General features: G+C 45.1%; 1 protein-coding gene across 1 annotated transcript; it reads left to right on the top strand.

The window, feature by feature from the left end:
- The first annotated feature begins 557 nt into the window (after positions 1–557).
- Positions 558–20,239, top strand: LOC127001086 (fat-like cadherin-related tumor suppressor homolog). The gene is given in 15 exon segments (XM_050865256.1): positions 558–627; positions 1,344–1,541; positions 2,034–2,222; positions 4,085–4,299; positions 9,742–9,879; positions 10,363–10,506; positions 11,530–11,703; positions 12,408–14,422; positions 14,424–14,441; positions 14,443–14,773; positions 14,978–15,269; positions 15,800–15,883; positions 18,209–18,232; positions 18,599–18,749; positions 20,024–20,239. Coding segments are annotated over 15 exon segments (4,071 nt in total). The 5' UTR covers positions 558–602; the 3' UTR covers positions 20,097–20,239.
- The last annotated feature ends 6,240 nt before the right edge of the window (positions 20,240–26,479 follow it).

Genomic DNA, 26,479 nt, shown 5'->3' with positions numbered 1-26,479 from the left:
GAGAGACAGAAAGAAATATAGCTTCCCACAATAGAGGTTTGGAACAGACTAAGTGAGGATGTAGTATCGGCGAAGAGTGTGCAAAGCTTTAAGGAAAAATTGGACATATACAGTTACAGAGACGGGACCACACGAGCGTAAGCCCAGGCCCTGTAAAACTACAACTAGGTAAATACACAAGCATTTGCACGATGAAGCTAGGGAGGAGAATGGTGTAAGGTTAGAGAAGGCAAGGCAATTTTTTTTTTCAATAAGAGACATGAAACTAAAGAAATGGTGTGTATCTGCTTATTGAAAGGACTCAGTTTGGGTCTATATCAATTTTTTTATTTTCCCTTCAATTCCCTTTCATAGATCTCAATAACAACAGCAATAATATTAATACTAGTTGTAGCCAGGTTAGGGTAGCAGTGCCTAGGATGGTATGTGACTCTGGGCATGACTCCAGGTTGTGGTGGAGGACTGGGAGCACAAGGCCTGGCAGTGTGAGGTGGTGGTGGAGGTCCAGGTGACGGACACAAACGACAACCCCCCGTCCTTCTCCTGGTCAACACGCCGCCACCCTGCCCGAGGACGCGCCCATCAACACCGTCGTCGTCAAGATGTCTGCCACCGACCCTGACCTTGGTAAATGATTGGTTTTGAATGTGGATTAGGTTTGGGTAATTTTTTTTCTTATTTTTTTTACAGCAAACAAGGCAGCTCAAGGGAAAAAAAAAAAAATAAAGCAACATAAAAGCTCGACAATAGAAAGAGGAATGAGAGGTCAGAAGAGGTCAATGTCGGGTGGAAGTTCAAGATAAACAAAATTTTCAGATCTTAAACATACATAAACAAGATTATTTTTGGTTGTAGATGAAACTGAACATACTTAATCTCTCGCTGCAATTGGCATGGATTTGGCCTTCACTGGTAGCCTGGTAACATATAGTCCCAGGACTTTCTCTGCCTAGGTGGTGGATAGTGGAGTGTTTCCCATGTGGTATTGGTGTGCTGAATATCCCTTCACTGGTAGCCTGGTAACATACACTTGCAGGGCTTTCTCTGCCTCTGTGGTGGATAGTGGAGTGTTTCCCATGTGGTATTGGTGTGCTGGATATCCCTTCACTGGTAGCCTGGTAACATACACTCCCAGGTCTTTCTCTGCCTCTGTGGTGGATAGTGGAGTGTTTCCCATGTGGTATTGGTGTGCTGGATATCCCCTCCCAAGGTGCAGGACTTCACATTTTTCTTCATTGAACTGTAGCAGACACTTTTTGTCCCTTTCCTGTAGCTTGATGATGTCTTCTTGTAGGAAATTTGCAGTCAAGGAGTTAATAATAATGTCTCCCCTGTACCCCCAGGCATCAACCGACGTCTGCGGTACAACTTTGTGGACTCAGCAGAGGGCCACTTCACCATTGACGAGGTGGAGGGCGTGGTCAGCCTGGCCCGGCCCCTGGACCGTGAGACGAGGGACTCCTACAGCCTGACGGTGCGCGCCGTGGACCAGGGAACCCCACCGCTGTCGTCCACCACGCAGCTCATGGTCACGGTCTCAGGTTCGTGGGATGTGTTGACGTGCCGCTGCCCTGCGTTTTCTTCCCTCAGCATCTTGTAGGACATAAGTACCAGTGGATATGCATTGGGCCATTAGAGACACACTTCTTGCAAAAAGCTTCCATGCAAAACCTAAACTACCTAAAAAGAAAACATACAGGAATACCTCAGTTGCTATGATGTTTAAGTCTCAAGGAATAATGAACCCTTCAAAATTAGTCTCACTGATATCATTTGGAAGGCAAGAGTTATTTTTATTATAGATGACAAGACCATCCTCAATATATTTATAAGCCTCCAACCCTTATTTCTGTATTTTTTATTATTTTTTTATTTATTAATTTATTTATTTTATTTTTTATTTTATTTATTTATTTATTCATTTATATATTTATTTTTTTTTTTTTTTATTTATTTATTTATTTAATTTTTTTTTTTTTTTTTTTTTTCTGAGAATGCTTCAAAGTAAGGCTGTGAGCTCCGTCCCCCCACAGATGTGAATGACAATGCGCCGGAGTTTGTGAGGAAGCTCCACGAAACTTCTGTGGCGGAGAACACGGCCGTAGGGACAGAGATCTTGCGGGTCATGGCCACCTCAAGGGACATCGGCGTCAACGCAGAGATCTCTTACTCCCTGCAGCACACCACCCTGGAGGAGTACCTGCACATACACCCTAAGACTGGTACATATGGTCAACACACATTTGTATTAAATTATGAGAACCAAAGCATACCTATAAAATGTGGTATATACTCATTAACCCGTCCGCTGCAATTGGCACGGATTTTGCCTTCACTGGTAGCCTGGTAACATATACTCCCATGTCTTTGCCTCTGTGGTGGATAGTGGAGTTTCCCATGTGGTATTGGTGTGCTGGATATCCCTTCACTGGTAGCCTGGTAACATATACTCCCATGTCTTTGCCTCTGTGGTGGATAGTGGAGTTTCCCATGTGGTATTGGTGTGCTAGATATCCCTTCACTGGTAGCCTGGTAACATATACTCCCATGTCTTTCTCTGCCACTGTGGTGGATAGTGGAGTTTCCCATGTGGTATTGGTGTGCTGGATATCCCTTCACCGGTAGCCTGGTAACATATACTCCCATGTCTTTGCCTCTGTGGTGGATAGTGGAGTGTTTCCCATGTGGTATTGGTGTGCTGGATATCCCCTCCCAAGGTGCAGGACTTTACATTTTTCTTCATTGAATTGTAGCAGCCACTTTTTGGCCCATTCCTGTAACTTGGTGATGTCTTCTAGTAGGAAATCCACACTCAAGGGGTTAAAATTTGTAATAATACATAACGTTTTACATAGCAATCATTATCTTGCTGGGACTTTAAGTAACCCGAGGCCAGTAAGACTAGAAAGGTAGAAAGGTACTCTGGTCTGCTATGGGCATAACTAAGTCTTGAAGGGTAGCAAAAAACAAGGTATGGAAGTGATATTCAGCTTGGAGATATAGGAGGTACAAGGCCACTATATACTATACATTCCTTTGACATTCCAAGTCATTCTGCAATATACAGTAGAGCCCCATTTAGCGCGAGAATTAGGTGGATGAATGCGGTCGCGCTAACTGAATTCGCGCTGATTGTATAAAGTAACCAATATGAAAAAAATTATTTGGTGCACACGTGGGCCTGACTTGGGTTTGATAATTACCCAAAATAATCACTCACATTAAAAAAAAAAAACCTGCGATTGGCTGAGCTCTGAAAACACGCTTGTGATTCGCTGGGAGTCTGATGACGTCATCGCCGGCGCTCACCCGGTCAGCGGCCTCGCTGCCTTAAGGCAGTATCACACTGGCCATTTTCTTCTAACCGTTGTGGCTACTGGCAACGCCCGTGCGCCCATCCGGGAGCGAGTTGTCGATTGACCGTAACCTGGTGTCACACTGAGCCCTTTTCTTCCCACCGCATTGGCGGCAGCTTGGACAACCAGCAAATCCAAATTTTCCGGGTGTGCGTCACACACGGCCAAGGCCAGTTGCCCGTATCCACATCCACAACGTAAACAAAGCACTTGCCCTGTATCAACATGGCGTCGTCTGCTAAAGTTAGGGCTCTCGCAGCTTGTGCCGCGCATCATGGCGGCTTGGCGCAATTTTCAAAATTCAGTCGTGGTGGCTGCTCGCGCTAACTGAGGCTTTCGCACTAATTAATTTTTTTCTGGTAGATGGTGGCTTGCGCTAATTGCGGTTCGCGCTAAATGATCTCGCGCTAAGTGGGGCTCTACTGTATATCAATAACCTGTTAGTTAAGGGTGAAGGAAGCAGAATGATAGGAAGTGGAGAAGGTGTATACAGGAAGACTTGCCATTGATGGGAGTGGATGAGCATCAGGCAGAAGACAGAATACAATGGAGGAGATCCATAAAGCGTCCAACCGCTCAGGAAGAGTGAAAATGGATGTTAAACAAAATGATGATAATGATGATGAACCTGTTAGTTGGATTTTACAGCTGAAAATTGGATGAGTCTGGCGGGTGGGTGTGACGCTCTCATTCTCCACAAGCCCTCACGCCCTCCCTCTCTGCCACAGGTGTGATAAGCATAGGCGCTGAGGTGGACTTTGAGCATGTGCAGCAGGTGGTAGTGACGGTAGTGGCCACAGACGGAGGGGTGCTGCCACTGTCCTCCACGGCCCTGGTCAACCTAACGATCACCGATGTGAACGACAACTCCCCGGTCTTCACGCTGCCGTCCTACACCGCCACGGTCAGGGAGGACGCACTGCAGGGGGCCAGTGTGGTGCAGGTTAGCAAGTGCCTCTTCGTCTTCTAATGAACCTCCTCCTCCTCCTCCTCCTCCTCCTCCTCCTCCTCTTCTTCTGTACTTCAATTTCCTTTTTTCTTTTTTTTCTTTTTTTTTCTCACCTTTTTCTATCTATTAATACCTCCTCCTCCCCCTTCTCTTCTTCTTCTTCTTTTTCTTCTTCTTCTTCTTCTTCTTCTTTTTCTTCTTCTTCTTCTTCTTCTTCTTCTTCTCTTCTTCTTCTCTTCTCTTCCTTCTTCTTCTTCATTTTCTTCCTCATTCTTTTTCCTCCTTTTCTTCTCTTTATTTTTTTCTTCTGCATTAATTTTTCTCCTCCTTTCTTCCTTTTTCTTATCTTTTCCTCCTTTTTTCCTTCCTTTTTCTTCATCTTTTTTTTCTTTTTCTTCTTCTTCTTCTTCTTCTTCTTTTTCTTCTCTTCCTTCTTCTTCTTCATTTTCTTCCTCATTCTTTTTCCTCCTTTTCTTCTCTTTATTTTTTTCTTCTGCATTAATTTTTCTCCTCCTTCCTTTTTCTTATCTTTTCCTCCTTTTTTCCTTCCTTTTTCTTCATCTTCTTCTTTTTCCTCCTCTTCCTCTTCCTCTTCGTCTTCTTCTTTTTCTTCCTCCTCCTCTTCTTCTTTTTCTCCTTGATTTACTTCTTAATTTTCTCTTCCTTCTTTTTTTCCTTCTTCTTCTCATCCTTCTTTTTCCATTTATTCCTCCTCCTCCTCCTCCTCCTCCTCCTCCTCCTCCTCCTCCTTTGTCTCATCTGACCTCCATGCATTCCCTTCCTTTTCCCCTCCTCCACACAGCTTATAGGCCTACCCAATATCCTCCTCCTTTGCCCTAACCACTAAATTCTTAACTCTTGAATAGGCCTATAAGAGGAGGAGAGACAGTGAGGGAAATGCTGGTTCAGTCTTCTTCTTTTTTTTTTTCATTATTTTCTTCTTTTCTCCTTTTTCTTTTCATTTTCTTCTTTTCTTCTTCCTCTTCTTCATTTTCTTCTTTTTCTCTTCTTCATTTTCTTAATTTTCTTCTTCCTCTTCTTCATTTTCTTATTTTTCTCCTTCTTTTTCTCTTCTTCATATTCTTCTTTTTCTCCTTCTTCTTCATTTTCTTCTTTTTCTCCTTTTTCTCTTCATTTTCTCCTTTTTCTTCTTCCTCTTCTTCATTTTCTTCTTTTTCTCTTCTTCATTTTCTTCTTTTTCTCTTCATTTTCTTTTCTTCATTTTCTTCATTTTCTTCTTCATTTTCTTCCTTTTCTTCTTTTTCTCTTCTTCATTTTCTCCTTTTTCTTCTTCCTCTTCTTCATATTCTTCTTTTTCTCCTTCTTCCTCTTCTTCATTTTCTCACCATTTTCTCCCTTTTCTTCTTCCTCTTCTTCATATTCTTCTTTTTCTCCTTCTTCTTCCTCTTCTTCATTTTCTTTTTCTCCTTTTTCTCTTCACTTTCTCCCTTTTCTTCTTCCTCTTCTTCATATTCTTCTTTTTCTCCTTCTTCTTCCTCTTCTTCATATTCTTCTTTTTCTTCTTCCTCTTCTTCATTTTCTTCTTTTTCTCCTTTTTCTCTTCATTTTCTCCCTTTTCTTCTTCCTCTTCTTCATTTTTTTTTCTCCTTTTTCTCTTCATTTTCTCCCTTTTCTTCTTCCTCTTCTTCATTTTCTTTTTCTCCTTTTTCTCTTCATTTTCTCCCTTTTCTTCTTCCTCTTCTTCATTTTCTTTTTCTCCTTTTTCTCTTCATTTTCTCCCTTTTCTTCTTCCTCTTCTTCATTTTTTTTGTACTTTTTCTTCATTTTCTTCCTCTTCTTCCTCTTCTTCATTTCCTCTTTCTCCTTTTCTTCTTTCTTTTCTCCTCTTCATTTTCTTCTTTCATTTTTCTCTTCTTCTTCCTCTTCTTCCTCTTCTTTTCCTCTTCTTCTTCTTCTTTTCTCCTCTTTTTCTTCTTCATTTTCTCCTTTCTTCTTCCTCTTCTTCATCTTCTTCTTCTTCTTTTCTCCTTCATTTTCTTCTTCATTCTTTCCTCTTCCTCTCTTCTTCTCCTTCTTCATTTCTTCTTCCTCTTCTTCCTCTTCTTCTTTCTTTTTTTCTCCTTTTTCATCTTCTTCATTTTTCTTCTCCCTCTTCTTCCTCTTCTTCTTTTCTTTCCGTTCTCCTCTTCTTCTTCTTCTTCTTCTTCTTCTTCTTCTTCTTCCTCTTCTTCTTTTTCTTCCTTTTCTTCTTCATTTTCTTCTTTTTCCTCCTCTTCTTTTTTTTCTTGTTCTTCCTCATCCTCTTCTTCTTCTTCTTCTTGTTCTTCTTCCTCTTCTTCATTTTCTTTCCTTCTTCTTCTTCTTCTTCCTCTTCTTTTTTCTTCTTCCTCTTCTTCATTTTCTCTCTTTTCTTCCTCCTTCTTCTCTTCTTCCTCTTCTTCTCTTCTTCCTCTTCTTCTCTTCTTTTTCTCCTTTTCTCTTCTTCATTTTCTTCTTCCTCCTCTCCTCCTCTTCTTTTCCTCTTTTCTTCTTCTCTTTTTCTCCTTCTTCATTTTCTTTTCTCCTCCTCTTCTCATTTTCTTCTCCTTCTCCTTCTTTTTCTTCTTCTTCATCCTCTTCTTTTTATTCTTCATTTTCTTTTCTTTTTCTTCTTCTTTCTGCTTTTCCTTCTTCTTCTTCCTCCTCTTCCTCCTCCTCCTCTTTCCTCCTCCCTCTCCTCTTGTTCTTCTTTTTTCCTCTCTTCTTCATACTTTCCTCCTCCTCCTCCTCCTCTCCTCCTCCTCCTCTTCCTCTTGTTCTTCTTCTTTTTCTCATCTATTTACTTCTTCATACTTTCCTCCTCCTCCTTCTTCCTCCTCTCCCTCCTGTTCTTCTTCTTTTTCTCCTCTATTTACTTCTTCATACTTTCCTCCTCCTCCTTCTTCCTCCTCTCCCTCCTGTTCTTCTTCTTTTTCTCCTCTATTTACTTCTTACTTTTTCCTCCTCCTTCTTCCTCCTCTTCCTCCTTCTTCCTCCTCTTCTTCTCCTCCTTTCCTCCTCTGTTACTTCTTCTTTCCTCCTTTCCTCCTCCTCCTCCTTCTTCTCCTCCTCCTTCTTCCTCCTCTCCCTCCTGTTCTTCTTCTTTTTCTCCTCTATTTACTTCTTCATACTTTCCTCCTCCTACTTCTGCTCCTCCTCTTCTCCTCCTCCTGTTCTTCTTCTTTTCTCCTCTTTACTTCTTCATTTTCCTTCCTCCTCTTTCTCCTCCTCCTTCTTCCTCCTCTTCCTCTTGTTCTTCTTTTTCTCTTTCATTCTTTCCTCCTCCTCCTCCTCATCCTCCTCTTCCTCTTGTTCTTCTTCTTTTTCTCCTCTATTTACTTCTTCATACTTTCCTCCTCCTCCTTCTTCTCCTCCTCCTTCTTCCTCCTCTCCCTCATGTTCTTCTTCTTTTTCTCCTCTATTTACTTCTTCATACTTTCCTCCTCCTCCTCCTCCTCCTCTTCCTCCTGTTCTTCTTCTTTTTCTCCTCTATTTACTTCTTCATACTTTCCTCCTCCTTCTCCTCCTCCTCCTTCTTCCTCCTCTCCCTCCTGTTCTTCTTCTTTTTCTCCTCTATTTACTTCTTCATACTTTCCTCCTCCTCCTTCTTCTCCTCCTCCTTCTTCCTCCTCTCCCTCCTGTTCTTCTTCTTTTTCTCCTCTATTTACTTCTTCATACTTTCCTCCTCCTCCTTCTTCTCCTCCTCCTTCTTCCTCCTCCTCCTCCTCCTCCTCCTGTTCATCTTCTTTTCTCCTCTATTTACTTCTTCATACTTTCTCCTCCTCCTCTCCTCCTCCTCCTCCTCCTCCCTCCTCCTGTTCTGTTCTTCTTCTTTTTCTCCTCTATTTACTTCTTCATACTTTCCTCCTCCTCCTCCTCCTCCTCCTCCTCCTCCTCCTCCTCCTGTTCTTCTTCTTTTTCTCCTCTATTTACTTCTTCATACTTTCCTCCTCCTCCTCCTCCTCCTCCTCCTCCTCCTCCTCCTGTTCTTCTTCTTTTCTCTCCTATTTACTTCTTCCTTTTTCCTCCTCCTCCTCCTCCTCCTCCCTCCTCCTCCTCCTCCTGTTCTTCTTCTTTTTTCTTTCATTTCTTCCTCCTCCTCTTCCTCTTCTGTTCTTCTTTTTCTCCTCTATTTACTTCTTCATACTTTCCTCCTCCTCCTCCTCCTCCTCTTCCTCTTGTTCTTCTTCTTTTTCTCCTCTATTTACTTCTTCATACTTTCCTCCTCCTCCTCCTCCTCCTCCTCCTCTTCCTCCTGTTCTTCTTCTTTTTCTCCTCTATTTACTTCTTCATACTTTCCTCCACCTCCTCATCCTCTTCCTCTTGTTCTGTTCTTCTTCTTTTCTCCTATTTACTTCTTCTTTTCCTCCTCCTCCTCCTCCTCCTCCTCCTCTTCCTCCTGTTCTTCTTCTTTTTCTCCTCTATTTACTTCTTCATACTTTCCTCCTCCTCCTTCTTCCTCCTCTTCCTCTTGTTCTTCTTCTTTTTCTCCTCTATTTACTTCTTCATACTTTCCTCCTCCTCCTTCTCCTCCTTCCTCCTCTTCCTCTTGTTCTTCTTCTTTTTCTCCTCTATTTACTTCTTCATACTTTCCTCCTCCTCCTCCTCCTCCTCCTTCTTCCTCCTCTTCCTCTTGTTCTTCTTTTTCTCCTCTATTTACTTCTTCATACTTTCCTCCTCCTCTTCCTCATGTTCTTCTTCTTTTTCTCCTCCATTTACTTCTTCATACTTTCCTCTTCCTCCTCCTCCTCCTCCTTATCTATTTCCTTCTCACCTCCACAACTCTCCATAAGGTTGCTACCAAAGCCAAAACAACTGCAGACTCTATATTCCTTCTCACTCCCATCAACAAACAGACTCTATATTCCTTCTCACTCCCATCAACAAACAGACTCTATATTCCTTCTCACTCCCATCAACAAACAGACTCTATATTCCTTCTCACTCCCATCAACAAACAGACTCTATATTCCTTCTCACTCCCATCAACAAACAGACTCTATATTCCTTCTCACTCCCACCAACAAACAGACTCTATATTCCGTCTCACTCCCATCAACAGACTCTATATTCCTTCTCACTCCCATCAACAAACAGACTCTATATTCCTTCTCACTCCCATCAACAAACAGACTCTATATTCCTTCTCACTCCCATCAACAAACAGACTCTATATTCCTTCTCACTCCCATCAACAAGTCAAAACAACCTCTCTTTTGGCCACCTCTTTGGATTCTTCTTAGGAGCAGCAAGCAGTGTTTTATTTTTATTTTTATTGTTTCCTTTTTTTGTGCCCTTAATCTGTCTCCTTTGTTGTAAAAAATAAATAAATAAATAAATCTTCAACCCCACTAATGCGACTTTACTTGCTCGTGTCGGGAGGGTGCCTGCTGGCGATGACGAGTCCAAGACGTGTCCAGGCTGTGGTGGCGGAATAACAACTATTTTCCGTCATAGGTCTCGGCCAGTGACATCGACTACGGCGTAAACAGCTTAGTCCGCTACAGCATCAGGGCGGGAAATGATGACCATTGCTTCACCATTGACGACCACACTGGAATTATCACCGTCATCAAGAAACTGGATAGGGAGAAGGTGAGGAGCTGTGGATGATCATGTGTTTTAGTATAGCGCTCTCGTGATGTGGTTTTCCTTATTCAAATAGTGTGGCTGTCTGCTGGTTTCCATCCTGTTGGTCATATAGTTTAACATACCCTGTGACCTTTTTCCTTTCTTTGTCTTTTTCTTTTACATCTTTCATTTTCCTTTTTGCTTCTCCTTCTTTTCTTCCTCCTCTCCTCCATCTCCTTTTTTTTTTCCATTTCTTTCATTTTTTTCCATTTTTTTCTTTATTTTCTTCTCCTCCTCTTCCTCTTCCTCCTCCTCCTCCTTCTTTGTCCTCTTTTTCTCTTCTTCATTTTCCTTTGAATTATATCCTTTCTTCTTTTTCTTCCTTTTCTTCCTCTCCTTCTCCTCCTCCTTCTCCTCTTCATTATTTTCTTTATTTTCTCCTTTCTTCTTCATCATTCTTTCATTTCTTCCTCCTCCTCCTCCTCCTTCTCTTCTTCCCCCTCTCAGGTCGCACAGTACCAGTTGACGGTGGGTGGCAGGGACTTGGGCAGCCCCAGCAACACTGCCATCACTCAGGTCACAATCCAGGTGGGCGACGTCAATGACAACGCCCCCAAGTTCACACAAGACAACTATACCGTGATCGTTCAGGTGAGCCGAGAGGGTAGTGGTGGTTAGCCCGTCCACTGCGATTGGCATGGATTTGGCTTTCACTTGTAGCCTGGTAACATACACTCCCAGGTCGTTATCTGCCTCTGTGGTGGATAGTGGAGTGTTTCCCATGTGGTATTGGTGTGCTGGATATCCCTTCACTTGTAGCCTGGTAACATATACTCCCAGGTCTTTCTCTGCCTCTGTGGTGGATAGTGGAGTGTTTCCCATGTGGTATTGGTATGCTAGATATCCCTTCACTGGTAGCCTGGTAACATACACTCCCGGGTCTTTCTCTGCCTCTGTGGTGGATAGTGGAGTGTTTCCCATGTGGTATTGGTGTGCTGGATATCCCTTCACTGGTAGCCTGGTAACATATACTCCCATGTCTTTCTCTGCCTCTGTAGTAGATAGTGGAGTGTTTCCCATGTGGTATTGGTGTGCTGGATATCCCTTCACTGGTAGCCTGGTAACATATACTCCCAGGTCTTTCTCTGTCTCTGTGGTGGATAGTGGAGTATTTCCCATGTGGTATTGGTATGCTAGATATCCCTTCACTGGTAGCCTGGTAACATATACTCCCAGGTCTTTCTCTGCCTCTGTAGTGGATAGTGGAGTGTTTCCCATGTGGTACTGGTGTGCTGGATATCCCTTCACTGGTAGCCTGGTAACATACACTCCCAGGTCTTTCTCTGCCTCTGTGGTGGATAGTGGAGTGTTTCCCATGTGGTACTGGTGTGCTGGATATCCCTTCACTGGTAGCCTGGTAACATAATATACTCCCAGGTCTTTCTCTGCCTCTGTGGTGGATAGTGGAGTGTTTCCCATGTGGTACTGGTATGCTAGATATCCCCTCCCAAGGTTCAGGACTTTACATTTACATTGAATTGTAGCAGACACTTGTTGCTCCACTCCTGTAGCTTGGTGATGTCTTCGGTAGGAAATCCACAGTCAAGGAGTTATGGAGTGTAGAAGATTGAAGAATTGGTTTAGGCGATTACAAAGCCACTGTGTTTTTATTAGGAGAACCGACCTGTGGGCTACTCAGTGATCCGCCTCATGGCCACCGATGCCGACGCTGACCCCAGTGGCGCCCCCTTCACATGGGAGGTGATCAACCAGCCTGTGGAGAGCCGTGCCTTCACCCTGGACCAGGATGGATCACTGAGGCTGGCCACCAATAAACTCAACCATAAGGTAACACACAATTTTTTTTTAACTTGCATTTAATCTGTCCGTTGCGATTGACACGGATTTGGCTTTCACTGGTAGACTGGTAACATACGTATAGTCCCAGGTCCTTCTCTGTGGTGGATAGTGGAGTGCTTCCCATGTGGTATTGGTGTGCTGGATATCCCCTCCCAAGGTGCAGGACTTTACATTTTTCTTCATTGAATTGTAGCAGACACTTTATGTTCCATTCCTGTAGCTTGGTGAGGTCTTAATGTAGGAAATCCACAGTCAACGGGTTAAGTAAGCTCCACAGATACTGAGGGTAATACCTAGGCACCATTTTTCTTTTGTTCTTTCATATTTTTCTTTTCCTTTTTTCCTTTTCTTTTTCTTTTCCATTATTCTTTTCTTCCGGGGGCTTCGTGGTGCAGTGGTTAGCACACTCGGCTCACAACCAAGAGAGCCCGGGTTCAATTCCTGGGCGGAGTGGAAAAATTTGGGCGGCTTTTCCGATACCCTACGCCCCTGTCCACCCAGCAGTGAATGGGTACCAGGTATATGATCGGGGGTTGTGTCCCGTCTCCTGGGATCCGTTTCCTTCTCCTATAATTCCTTCCCCCTTCTGTCTCTCCCCGGCATATGACCTCAGCCGTTGCGTCGACTAAACGAAACTTTCCAACTTTCCTTCTTCTCTATCCTTTCATTCCCCATTTTTCCTTCTCCACCAGGTCCAGGATCAGTACGTGGTGCAGGTGCGAGTGTGGGACAGCGGCTCACCACCTCTCCACGCCAACACCCAAGTTATCATCAGCGTGGTGGAGGAGTCTCGCTTCCCGCCAACACTCTTCCCGCTTAAAACCGTGGTCATCAGTTTCCGGAGTGCCTTTCCCGGGGGCATCATCGGGCGGGTCACTGCACTGGACCAGGACCCCTATGACACCCTGCAGTACTCCGTGGCGCCCTATCCAGAGGAAGTCAGCTCCATCAAGTACTTCGACATTGACAGTGAGGACGGCACTCTGGTGGCACTGACGCCGCTTGATGCCGGGAACTACAGCGTCAACGTCAGTGTGTCGGACGGGAGGTACCATCGCACCGTGCAGGCTTCCATCGAGGTCTCTGTGGTCACTGAGGAAATGGTTGAAAATGCCGTCATCATCCGCCTGGGTCCTCTGTCCTCCGATGAATTTCTCTCCAGGTATCAGAAATATTTCCTCAAAGCTATTGCCATGGAGCTGTCGGTGCAGGAGCATTCTGTGGTCCTGGTCAGCCTGCAGCCAGCCCTCGTACACTCACACTCTTTAGAAAAAATAGATTACATTCCACAGCGTTCCAAGAGAGACATACAGAGGAGTCTTGACGTTCTGATAGTTGTCAGACTCTTTGAAATCTACATGACAAGAGAACATCTGTTGCTGAAGCTAAAAGAAAAGCAAGTTGACATAAAAGAGAAGCTTGGCTTGCCCTTTGTGGACATCATGGAGTCCCTGTGTGTGTCTGGCTCAGAGTGTGGCGGCCACGGGGACTGTGTGGACGTGGTGGCCATCAGTGAGGACGTGGCCGTGCCCTTCAACACACAGCTGTCCAGTCTGGTTGCTCCAAGGTTCACTCAGGAAGTTGGCTGTGTGTGTGACCAAGGGTATGGAGGCCAGAACTGCACCACTTTGGTCAATGCCTGTGGGCACCGACCCTGTGCCGAGTATGAGGAGTGTGCGCCCACCAACACCAGCAGCCGAGGCTACACGTGCCAGTGCCCTGCCGGCAGAGCAGGACCTTCGTGCCAAGTGGACCTGACAAAGTGCCGCAGCCCTGCATGCCACTACCCACTGAGGCCTCTCTCCTTCAAGGGAAAGAGCTATGCCCAGTACAGCATAGCTCAGCAAAGTGAGAGCAGCTCGCTGATGCTGAGTGCCTTCATGCGCACCAGACACCCGGTGGGAACGCTGGTCTTTGCTGCCGGGGACGTGGACTACAGTGTGCTGGAGGTGGCCGGTGGACACGTGCAGTACCGCTGGGACTGTGGCAGCGGGGAGGGGCTGGTCAGGGTGTCCACGGTGAGGGTCGACAATGATGCGTGGCACTTCATCAACCTGACCAGAGATGGCACCATATCAACACTGAGTGTGGATGGCGAGGTGAGTTCAGGAGCGGCGCCGGGTGCTAATGACATTCTGAACATGGATTCAAACTTCATGTATCTCGGTGCTACCCTCAACAGTGAACCAGAGTCAGGCATGTCTTCTTATTCCCAAAGCAGCCTGGGGTTTGTGGGTTGCCTCGATCAGATCATTATTGATGGCACCGAGCTTCCCGTGGCAATAACAGGGACGGCCTCCGGGGGCACAGTGCTCACGCGCCTGGCCAACGTGGAGCTCCAGTGTCCAGGTGTGCTGCCCCTGGCCGGCGTGTGTGGCTCCTACCCTTGCCAGAATGCTGGGACATGCATAGAAAATGAAGGCTCTTATAAGTGTAATTGCCTCCACGCTTTGCGAGCACAGTGCCAGGTGGACACGGCTCCCTGCTCCTCCTCACCCTGTCTGAATGGAGGCAAATGTGTTGTTGTTGGCCACACCTATAAGTGTCAATGTCCTTCAAAACTGAGTGGAAAGCGTTGTGAATATGGTGTTTTCTGCAACCCAAACCCGTGCCAGAACGGCGGTCGCTGTGAGGAGGGTGCCGATGGGCCTATATGCAAGTGCCAACACTTTACCGGTGCAATGTGCCAGCTGGACATTGACAGTGCACCGCAACCCTTGCCAGGCGGGGAACCTGCCTCAACTTCTTTGGTGGGTTCAAGTGCATATGTTCCTCCAATGTTACCGGTGAATACTGCACAGAGGCCGTTAGAAAGCCTGAAGAGCCGTCCTCCTCCCTGAACATCACCCTGGAGGAGCTGCTGTGCATCCTGGCCGTGTTCCTGGGGTGCGTGATGGCTGTGCTGCTACTGGGGGCCTGGCAACGGCGGCGGTGGAGGCACAAGCGTCACCAGCAGAACAACCGCGTCAAGCTCACGGACCACCACGTGAAGAATGACCTCAAGGCGAATGACACTCCAAAAAGAAACTCCAAAATCTGCAACGTGGAGGCGGACCAGGTGAGACAGACGCTCCCACATGTTAGTTTTACCAGACTCACTTCTTTGGCATCAAGTTACAGGATGAAATTTGAATGTTTTCTGTCCATATTTCATTTTGTGGATGTTGTTGAGGCTCTGTGTGTTAGGGCGTCAGCATCTTAGATGTTTTGTTTCTTACAGACTTTTGAGTTGTTTTCTTTTTGTTGCCTTGGTGCCACACAGCAGGGGCCGCCGCTGCCCCCCCGCCCGGCCTCCTACACCCCCAGCGGCAACGACTCCGCCATTCTCAACACCCTCAAGCACCTGGCGGACCTCTCTGCCGCGGGCCACGAGAGCCTTGAGTTGGAGACACTCTCGCGATGCTCCCATGAATTCCTCCACAGCCTTAACAAGCCCGTGGTCATGCCGCCCAACCTCTCCCCTCCTCCGCCCTCCAACAGTGACTCCGACTCTCTCCACAAGCCCTGGGACCACCACAACAACCTCAACGACTCGTACTTCATGCCAATCAAGGGTGAGTCACATACCCCTGGAAATAGAGAAATATATACAGCAGGTGTACGACTAAGCCTGATGGGCGAGCCTCCCATGACTCCCTCAGCCAGGGGGGCACCTCTTTGGCCGACTGGTAAAGGAGTGGCTCTCCCGTTACGCTGGTCGCGGGTTCGATCCCCGGGTCCGGCAAAACCTTTCCTTGTCTGGATTAATTTCTCGTGTGTTTCATTACACGTAGAGGACGTGTGTGAGTGTAGAAAAGAGAAAATCCTGGCATTTCACAGGGAGTCCCAACCATTGTTTAGCCATGACACCCTTTTCCATGCCTTCCTTCACGCCTCACCTCTCATTGCTCAGGCTTCCACAAGTACATTTCAGCACCCACACTCTGAAAACTTACTAACCCGTCCACTGTGATTGGCACGGATTTCGCCTTCGCTGGTAGCCTGGTAACATATACTCCCAGGTCTTTCTCTGCCTCTGTGGTGGATAGCGCTGGGTGTGCATCACCTTGCAAGTACCTTTACATGACCTCCTTGTGTTCCCCAGACGTGGGCTGTGACCTGGTGACCAACCTCGGCGAAACCCACACCTCCTCGGCCCGCCAGTCCCCCTTCTCGGACGATTCTTCAGGTATGGCAGCCCTGACTTAGCCCCTTCCAGACCCCTGTATTTTACTATTTATTTATTTTATTTTATTTTATTTTATTTATTTTATTTATTTTTTTTTTTTTTCTCGGTATTCTTTTCTTTCATTAATTTTTTTATTCTAGTCATAAGGAAAGTTAATTTTCAGCATGAGGAAAGAGAAAAAGAAATTGGTATCTCACATCTTACACACACACACACACACACACACACACACACACACACACACATGACTGTCTATATACTCATCTATACTTTCCTCTATAAGATTAGTGATTAGCAGCCTTTTTTTCACATTTAGTTTTGCCCTTCAGCTGCTTCCTTCAGGCCCGGTTCACACTGTGCCGAGTCTGGGCCACGACAACCCACCCACTCGGCACACTAGGTCTTGGGTTTGAGGGGTTGATGTGAAAGGGTCGCACATGGTCGGAAAGAGGTCTAGAAACGTTCGCCAGATGCTGAGTTGGCACTGTTTGAAGGGGGCCTAAGAGTCGCTGAGATGTCATGGCCCAGAGTTGACACAGTGTGAGCGGGGCCTTACTGTAATAAAATGAATGAATTGAAAATGCTTGCTAGGGATGACTTGTATATAAGGTGTGCTAGAAAGAAACTGAGGAAGCCAAGACTTACTTAGCTCGCAGATACCAGGAAACAGAGGCTGAGGAATGAGGAGAAAAAAGAAGTGTGATCATTGCAGGACTAAAGGGAAAATAAATACCAATGAGGGAAGAAGTGAGTCTGGCTGCCATAGCTTAACCCGTCCGCTGTGATTGGCACGGATTTGGCCTTCACTGGTAGCCTGGTAACATATAGTCCCAGGGCATTCTCTGCCTCTGTGGTGGATAGTGGAGTGTTTGCCATGTGGTATTGGAATGCTGGATATCCCCTCCCAAGGTGCAGGACTTTACATTTTTCTTCATTGAATTGTAGCAGCCACTTTTGTTCTGTTCTTGTAGCTTGGTGATGTCTTATTGTAGGAAATCCACAGTCAAGGGGTTGATCACACATCTGTAATAGATAGAGATTGTATCATAATGTGCAGATGCAGTCAGGCAAAGTCTGGCACACAATAGGAAGTGTAAATGTGGAATTGGTGGAGCTTGCATGTCATAACAACAAAAAAAAGTATTGGTTGTTTTCCAAATGTTGAATAATGGACTGTCAAATAATGGGGGATATGTATGTATGTGCACTGGTGGCACTAATAGCATGCCTGCTTAACACTCAATGTTGGTAAATGCACTCTAATGAAAATTCCATTCAATTCCACTCCATGTATTTATTTGGTACCTGCTTCTAATTTATGATCTGCATAAATTGTGTTTTGTCCAAGAAAACATTAAAGCCTCCCTGTAAGGGGTTTAGGCTCACCCCCTCACAGCAAGGAGGGAGGTGTTGCAGTGTGCTCTCATGACAAGACTTTACCCTCAGGAGTAACAAACCTGTGTCTATATCCTGGCGGTTACAGTGAGGGGCCAGGCGTCAGGGCCCCCGCCGTGCCCCTCTCCCCAGCCCCCACCTCCTGGCTCGCCGGGCCCCAGCACATTTAGACTACCCTCCAGAGGCCATTACAGCTGACAGTGACCACGCCAGAAGACTGTTGCATGGCCCTGAGAGCCAGGTCTCTGCCTTGTGTGGACCCTACACAAGGGTTCCCTGTGGCCTAGGAGTCTCTAAGGCCTGGAGAGAGGGACATTGTAAGTCAGGCTGCCAGCTGAGTGACACTTTACCATTGTGACAGCCAAAGGGTTTCTGTGAGGCAATGCAGCGCTGTGCCAACACTCACCCCACCAAGTTCCTGTGCTGCTTGAGATAACCAGCTGCTGCTGAGAGTCTTTGAGGCTCAGCTTTGAGTAGCACTTACCATGACAAACTATACGAGTTAACATGGTGATTGTAACGTGCTTTTTTAATATTATAAGAACACGAGTGCTGTCGTGTTTCGTCCCTGTGTAACTTCCGGACCTGTCCCCTCAGCATGCTGCTAACTGACACAGTCTTGTGCCGTGCCTGGCGGCCGCACTCACTCTGCCATCACACGGCCACAAGACCAACAAAGTAGTCCGTAGTTAATATGAAACTAGGTAGTGGTTGTTGTTGATTTACCATATTTTTTGGTTGATTTTTTGGTTTTCAACTAACAAAATGTTTCATTAATATACATGATGACTTTTGAACCTCATCTATTATGATATATTTGCTCTGTAATTTTAAGTAAGTTTCCCAGGTTGAGAGGAGAGAGAATGCACATTGTAACTCTAAGCCTCTGGGGCTGGCCACTCACATGTCTTCTGTTTCCTTTGCACGCAGCACCGGGCCGGCAGAAGAAGAAAGGTACCTCACCCTACTCTAGTACTAATATAATTTACTCCTTTTGTGTGTGTGACAAAAATCATAAAAGTCTGCAGGAGAATTAGGCTCAATGAGGTGCTGGAACTTTGAGTGTAATATTCTGTATTAGATTATTCTCTTTGCATGATATCCCATACATTACGTTCATCACCTTGTGATGCATGTGGAGAAAGCTCTTGAGCAGCAGCATGGGTCTGGGGTTGTCACGTGGAAGTCTTTATAGCATGCTGTGAATACACTGACATACACTGAAGACTGAGGAATGTGGATCTGTCTCAGCAAACCCACATGTGGCTCAGTGTCAGAAAGCCCTGGTAATTAATATAGGTCTTTGTTTCCCATTCCTAGGCTACCACTGGGATGACTATGACATGCATGGCCCCCCACATGCTGGTGGGCGAGGGGGCCACGGCCGCCCCGCCAGACCTGCTGATGCTGAGCCAGGGCACCTCCCTCATCCACGGAGACGACCCCATGGAGGGAACACCACTGCTGCCATGTGAGACTTAGTGTTTGTAGATGTGTTCATGAAGACATAGTTGTTATTTTCTCTGAATTCTAGCTCTACAATCAGGTTTAACCTGTCCGCTGCAATTGGCACGGATTTGGCCTTCACTGGTAGCCTGGTAACATATAGTCCCAGGGCTTTCTCTGCCTCTATGGTGGGTAGTTGAGTGTTTCCCATGTGGTATTGGTATGCTGGATATCCCCTCCCAAGGTGCAGGACTTTACATTTTTCTTCATTGAATTGTAGCAGCCACTTTTTGTTCCATTCCTGTAGCTTGGTGATGTCTTCTTGTAGGAAATCCACAGTCAAGGGGTTGAGCAGCTTTCTTCTCCTGTATTGTAATTCATATCATGGATATATATAAAAGAAAGTTGGCACCAGAGCTGACCCTTGTGGACATCCTCAGTAGTCTGTTCAAATGAAGTGATTCTCTGGTGCCGGGCAATATGTGTCAGGCCTCTCCTGATTGGTTGGCTCTCTCTCTGACTCATGATGGTAGGCTGTCAGTCACACATGGGGGCGTATTATAAGACACTTGTGCTTCTCACATCAACTATTTCCTAAGGCCAAAAAGGAGGTCAGTCAGGTTCTTATGAGTGGTATTTTAGGTTCACGGTACAGAAGGGTCACACTACCACCAACAGGGTCATAAAACTACCCCTGGAAGTGCCCACAACTCCTACGAGAGCCTTGTCAAATAAGTGTTCTTGGGCAACAAAATGTCTTCTAGTATGACCCATGCTCTCATGCTAGACATTCCTGCTTACCTCTAATGCAAGATGAACAGACTTAGAACTGATTGGAGAACTCCCAGAATGTTTGTCAAAATTCAGTAAAACAAAAAAAAATAAAAAAAATATATAAATAGAAATCATGTGATGCAGGGAGTGAGATGTATATCAGAGGATCAATGAGGAGTGAGTGTGTGTGAGGGAAGGAGCTCAGCACGGCAGGAAGAGCGAGTAGCTGCTCACCACTCACTCTGTCAACACATGGCTATTATAGTGATGCAGGATAAAGGCTTAGGAGGTGCAGCAGCAGAAAGAACCAAATATAAACATGTAGCTACTTCAGTCTTGTCACATGATGAACACGTAATTCTTTCGGTCACTGAGGGAGTGACTTATAGAAGCAGATCAGACCTTCCATACTTCCACCAGCTATATCGAAGAAGTAACATCACTAATGTCGCCACTAGTTCCAACCAGCTCCTTGATACCAAACTCCCTTACTGTTGACCTGAGTGTGTGTGTGTTGTCCTCCAGGCTCTGCTGCCACACCCCTGCTGAGTGTGGACGCCCGGGGTGGTCCAGACGGCCGGGATGCGCCAGACGGTGACGAGGACAATGATGATGATGATCCCTGCAGCTTTGAGGAAATACTTCTGGCAAATAATATATCTGTTGACTCTTGCCAAGACCTGACTCTTGACCATTCGTCTAAATACAACATTGTCTCGGACCTTGAAGACGACTGCCCAGAGTCAGCCCTGAAGATATCCAACGTGCCTTCCATCGTCGAGGACGCCAACAGGCTGGGCAGCCCCAGGAGCCGCCGCCCCTTCCACCGCAGAGACTACAGCCACGTGTCGGACCTGTCCTTCCTCTCTGCCCTGGAAGAGGAAGGCGTTGATGACTCAATGTCTGAACTCCAGGAGTCTGACTATGAGCCGCTGGATAGAGTCAGTGAGCCCCTGACACCCACACTGGTGCAGACTTCCCTCTCAGAAGTGTTTCTATAGTCTTGTGATGTGACCACAGCTGCTGCTGCTGCTGGACAAGGAAGCAAAAACTTTTTACCCCACCAACTCCCACCAGTTTGTTTAACATTAAATTAAATTTGTGGGAAATTATAATTGTGGGAAAGATAAATATGAAATATATGATAGTAGGTAGATAGATAGGTGGACAGATAGATTGACAGATAGATGGATGAATAGATAAGTAGATGTACTGAGAGAAAGAAGAAATTGTTAAATATACATTTATACAAATATATACATAACATACACACTCTGTTCAGGTTTCAGACAAACTTGCATTCATGGAAAGATAACTAGAATCTAATTTAGCTCAAACTAAATTCATTATTCCATAAAGAAAAAATGTAGTAGGTGTACATGGTTACTTTCTGCTACTCCATGAAAACCTGGAATGACAGAAAACACTTCTCTCAAGTATCTAAAACATCACAAACAGTGTGCAACATTTTCCCAAGCCAAGCCTTCACATGTCCGGTCAAGCGCGACGCAAAGCAGGACACACTTTTTACCAACAAGGCTGAGCTCAGTGAGTCGAGATTCATCAAAAGTTTTGTGCAAGCAAGCCGAGGACAGAACCGCTATGACTGATGAGGACGTGATATCTCAGGACAGTGAAGGAGGCCACTTGTAGCCAGCCAAGGGGGGTATCAAGCTGCTGCCAAGGGTAGGGTTTCACATTAGAGCAACAGGATGAGTGGGTGAGTGTGTTGTGAGCCACAAGCCACAGAGCTATTCCCGTGTGGACTGAAGGCTGCTGTACTGAAGGGGGAGGCGGTGGCTGAGTCGACAGCGTGACGGCGCCGCGTTCAGGACGACGGAAGTTCAATCCCCGCCCGGTGCCACCAAGCTGGGATTTTTCAGCCGCCGCCGAGTGGCTTAAAACTACCCACATGCTGTCCAGAAGACCACCTATCAACCCGGACTGTAGATTCTAGGATTAAAGATGTGCTCCGGGAGGGCAGCATGAGCCAATGCAAGATGGCGCCACTATAAACACTGGCCTGCGCCACAGTGGGCTGGGCCATACCATCAGGCCCCTCCAAAAACAAGCCTACTGGCGCCACAGGTGAAAAAAAAAAAAAAACATGCTTCAAGCCAGACTGTACAGAGGGACCTCAAGAAGACACAGGAGAGGATGTACATAAGCCACCGTGTTGTAAAATGTGTTACACCATTTTTTGATACTTTTGTATGTTTTCATAGAGGCTGAAAATGCAAGTGCACCTATTACCATTATTCCTCATGGGAATTTTAAGTTAATGTAATTCACAGTCTGCAACCTTTCCATGAATGCAAATCCACATGAGTCACTAACAGGACATACAAAGAGCAGGTTTCGGTACATTACTGGTACAGTCGCCTCTCGATTAACATGAGTTTAAATAACATGTTTTTTATTAAACATGAATTGATATTTAAGGAGATACATTTAACTAATGCGATATGTTCAATTTAACACGAGTTTCATCGATGACGTCATCGAGCGTGACGTCATCGCTGAAACATTATTAATACATTGGTGGGAAACAACGAAAAGGTTAGAGTAACAAAATCCTCAAAATAGGCAGACTTTCCCAGTGTCCAGGAATGTAACCCCCCTATTACCATTGTTTCCTATGGGGAAATTATGTTTAAATAACATGATTTTAAATAACGCGACATTTCCAGGAATGTAACCCATGAGTTAATCGAGAGGTGACTGTACTGCATTTTTATTTCATGCAACAACTATTTTTTTTTCTACTTTTCTACTCCTTTCCTTCGACCAATAACTCGGCTCACAATTTACAATTTAACCACCACCCAGTCACACCCTGCACTGACTCCCCACGCAGGACAGTGACCTCTCCTGACAGTGCGACACTTAAGACTCACTGAGAAGCCTCCCAGCAGGAGTGTCTCAGAGGCAGGTCATTACTATGGTGCCTTGAGGACTGCTGCCAGCCTCTACACATGGAAATTGATATTTGATACTACAATATGAAAAAGTGAAAGCTAGAGAGTTCATATTCCTTTACTGAGATAAATAAATGAATAACTAACTAATCTTTTTATATGGGAACATCTTTTCATAACTCCTGAAACTGTCGAGTTATCCAATACAAAATGTGCTGCCTACAAGTTACTCCCATGTGAACGCACAAAAGTTGAACTCTTCCTGTGATGGTATAGTCTGCCGGAGTGAGTGAGGGTTGAAAAGTCTTGTTAGCATCAAGTGTGTAGTGTGCAGAGTCAAGCAACATGATGCACTGTGTCCAACAAACTCTTTGGCTAATAACTGACGACCTTTTTACCGAGTGTCACGTAGTTTTGAGTTTTTTTAGTGCATTTCTTTATTGTTACGTGTGTCATTTTCCCAAAAACATTAGTGTCATAAAATCATAGCATGCATTCAAGGACCTGAGTGATGTGCAGGAAACAGCCACACACGTGAATGCCGGAAAGACGGGACCTGTGAAGATACATGAATCGTTTCTCTTGACACGGTTTTGTTTCTTGTGGACTAGTCATTATTGATACAGAGTAGAACAAGTGCCTATGCAAGAGATCATTATATATTGTGTAAGGTAATTCATGTTCAGATGGACCAGTGAGATACATCCTGGAGCATCAGCAGCATGGCATGAAGGGATCATCCAGAGGCATTGCTGGGAGCTGGTGCCCTCCACCACTGTGCCCGCCACCATCACAATGGCATGAAGGGATCCCCCAGAGGCATTGCTGGGAGCTGGTGCCCTCCACCACTGTGCCCGCCACCATCACAATGGCATGTAGGGATCCCCCAGAGGCATTGCTGGGAGCTGGTGCCCTCCACCACTGTGCCGCCACCATCACAATGGCATGAAGGGATCCCCCAGAGGCATTGCTGGGAGCTGGTGCCCTCCACCACTGTGCCGCCACCATCACAATGGCATGAAGGGATCCCCCAGAGGCATTGCTGGGAGCTGGTGCCCTCCACCACTGTGCCCACCACCATCACAATGGCATGAAGGGATCCCCCAGAGGCATTGCTGGGAGCTGGTGCCTCCACAACTGTGCCGCCACCATCACAATGGCATGAAGGGATCCCCCAGAGGCATTGCTGGGAGCTGGTGGCCTCCACCACTGTGCCGCCACCAGCCCAGGCAGCGCCACTCACTGCTTCATCTGGACGTGCTGCACCATAACAACATAGTCAACAAAATAATTACCTTTTTGTACTATATTTTTCTTTTAATATATAAATAAGTACCATATATATATACATAAATACATATCTATATATATATATATATATATATATATCTATATATATATATATATATATATATATATATATATATTTTTGTGTGTGTGTGTGTGCACGTATGCGTGTGTGTGTGTGTGTAGTGTGTGTATGTGTAATAACTATATATATATATATATATATATACAAACATATATATATATATATATATATATATATATATATATATATATATATATATATATATATATATATATATATATATATATGTATGTATGTATATATTTATACTGTAAACCCAGGATATAACAGACCCGCTTATAATGGATTTCGGATATAACGGACAAGGTCAGAAATTCACAGGGACCGACCGAGAATGTTTTTTGAAGGAACAGTAAGTACACCAGCGTCTGCTGGCCACCTGGCCTCCTCCCATTGCCTGCTGCCGCATCCTTTGGTTACTGTAGTCTTTTTCAGCCCACCTGATGAAATATTATTCTCTTTGTGGTTCTAATTCGAATGAAAAACGCATTATCACCACAAGAAAGTCTTGTGCATTGATCCAGGACGTAAGTGTAATAGAAAATAGCTAAGTGTTGTGAGTGTCGGTACTGACACAGCTTAACCCGGTAGCAGCGGGGATCATGTTTCTTAATGGTCCCCCCAAGCGAGAAAAATGAGAAAAAATCACCCCTCACACAAACCATTTCATAATATATATCCAAGCATTTGTGATCAGATTATGTATCATCTATTTTGGGGGGTTTATATCATGGCACAAATTTGGCCCATCGCTGCTACACGGTGAAGCCACAAATTTGACCTGTCGCTGCTACCGGGTTAAGGGGTCGCCCGTTCGGTAGGTTAGGTTAGGTTTGGTTAGTTTGAATTTATTCCGGACTCGGTGTGGGGCGGCGGAAATACAAGGTGCAAGACGAGATAGGGCGGCGATGTTGCAAGAAATACCTCCTCGCAGAAATAAGTCGCTCTGGTGTCCACCACACTGGGGGAATACACGGCAGTGAAAGCATTAATTTGCCTGGTTTTGTTTTAACTTGTCCACTTGTGATCTTTGTGAGTGGTGAGTGAAATAGAGAAACCGTAAGCAAGTTGAACCTCTCTCTGTGAGTTATTTTGCGACTGCGGCAGCGGGTGTACAACAGGCATTGAAAAGTCAATCATTTATTGATTAGTGACAGAAACAGTTAGCAGACTATTTCATAACACACCGAAAACTACAAAAAAATAAAGGTTTGTCTGCCAGTGCGAGATAAACGCACGTGTAAAATTTTATCCATACCCATAACAATACGGCCGCCCTGCAGTGCCAACCTGGCAGCCTCAGTGCATTGCAGTCTGATGCCAAGTGTTCTGTGTAGTTCTGCAGGCAACGTGGAGACAACATACACAATAAAAAAAAACTATATACCTACGTTTATTAGGTTCGTCGGTATTATTGTGCATATCTTTAAATTACCGCCGCTTATAACGGACTTTCGGCATTAACGGACTATGGTCTCCCCCAATTAGTCCGTTATATCAAGGGTTTACTGTATATATATATATATATATATATATATATATATATATATATATATATATATATATATATATATATATATATATATATATATATATATATATATATATATATATATATATATATATATATATATATATATATATATATATATATATATATATATATATGTGTGTGTGTGTGTGTGTGTATGTACACACACACACACACACACACGTAAAATGGAACATTTCAAGCTGTATTTTTAATAAGTACTTGTGTAAATAAAGGTGTTGTGGAAAGAAATGTAATTCCTACTTTTCACCTTCCAAAAAATATTTCCTTACTGTATTTTCATGTCAAACCTTTCCACTGAAAACATACAAACAAACCAACAAGAACTAGAGTGAACCAACACACACACACACACACACACAGGCATGTAGGGAAGGTGTTTGCAGACTGGGTGCCAGCAATAAGTACCTTTGCCCTAAAGACGAGAATGTTGCCGTGCAGGTAACCAAATCCAGTCATGTCATCCACCGTGGTCCAGCTATGCACCAGACTTGCTTCAGTGTCCGCATGGAGGAGTTTCATCCATAGAGATACTAAAAAAGTGTCAGGACTTAATGTCAGTTGGTAGTGGTAGGGGCAGCCTGTCTGGATGAGTTACGCAGCGCTCTCAACCACCCTGAGCTGTGTCCTTCCTTCCCTCTTTGATTAATGCTCCTCTCCACACCCTGAGGATGGGTTGGTGCACCCTTACTTAACCTTAGTCCTCCCACATGTTTGCCGTGTGTGGTGTCCCTCTAAGGCTGGGAAATGGGAGTCCTGGAGGTTGAGCGACGCCACAGTCGTGTGCTGCGGCTAACAACACACCTCTTTGCTCCCTTATTCTGGCCATGACGAGCAGCCTCCCCTGGCTTAGAGAGGTCAGTCAGTCAGTCTGCATGACCAAGGGGATGCCCACATAACTCGTGGCTGGGGCATGTTGATCAGTCATGCAGGGAAAGACTATGTGGGAGCTTGGTCAGGGGAACCACCAGGAGTGGAGACGGAGAGTGAGTGAAGTGATCCACTCCCGGACGTATGCTTTCCATTAGTTAGTTAGTTAGGGTGGCAATAGTAGGAGGAAGAGGAGGAGGAGGAGGAGTGATAGTAGTAGCAGTGGTAGCAGTAGCAGTAGCAGTAGTAGTAGTAGCAGCAGGTCAGTG

This window comes from Eriocheir sinensis, chromosome 20 (genome assembly GCF_024679095.1).
Source record: "Eriocheir sinensis breed Jianghai 21 chromosome 20, ASM2467909v1, whole genome shotgun sequence".
NCBI classification, from domain to species: Eukaryota; Metazoa; Arthropoda; class Malacostraca; order Decapoda; family Varunidae; genus Eriocheir; species Eriocheir sinensis.
This window is presented reverse-complemented; position numbering and strand designations above follow the sequence as displayed.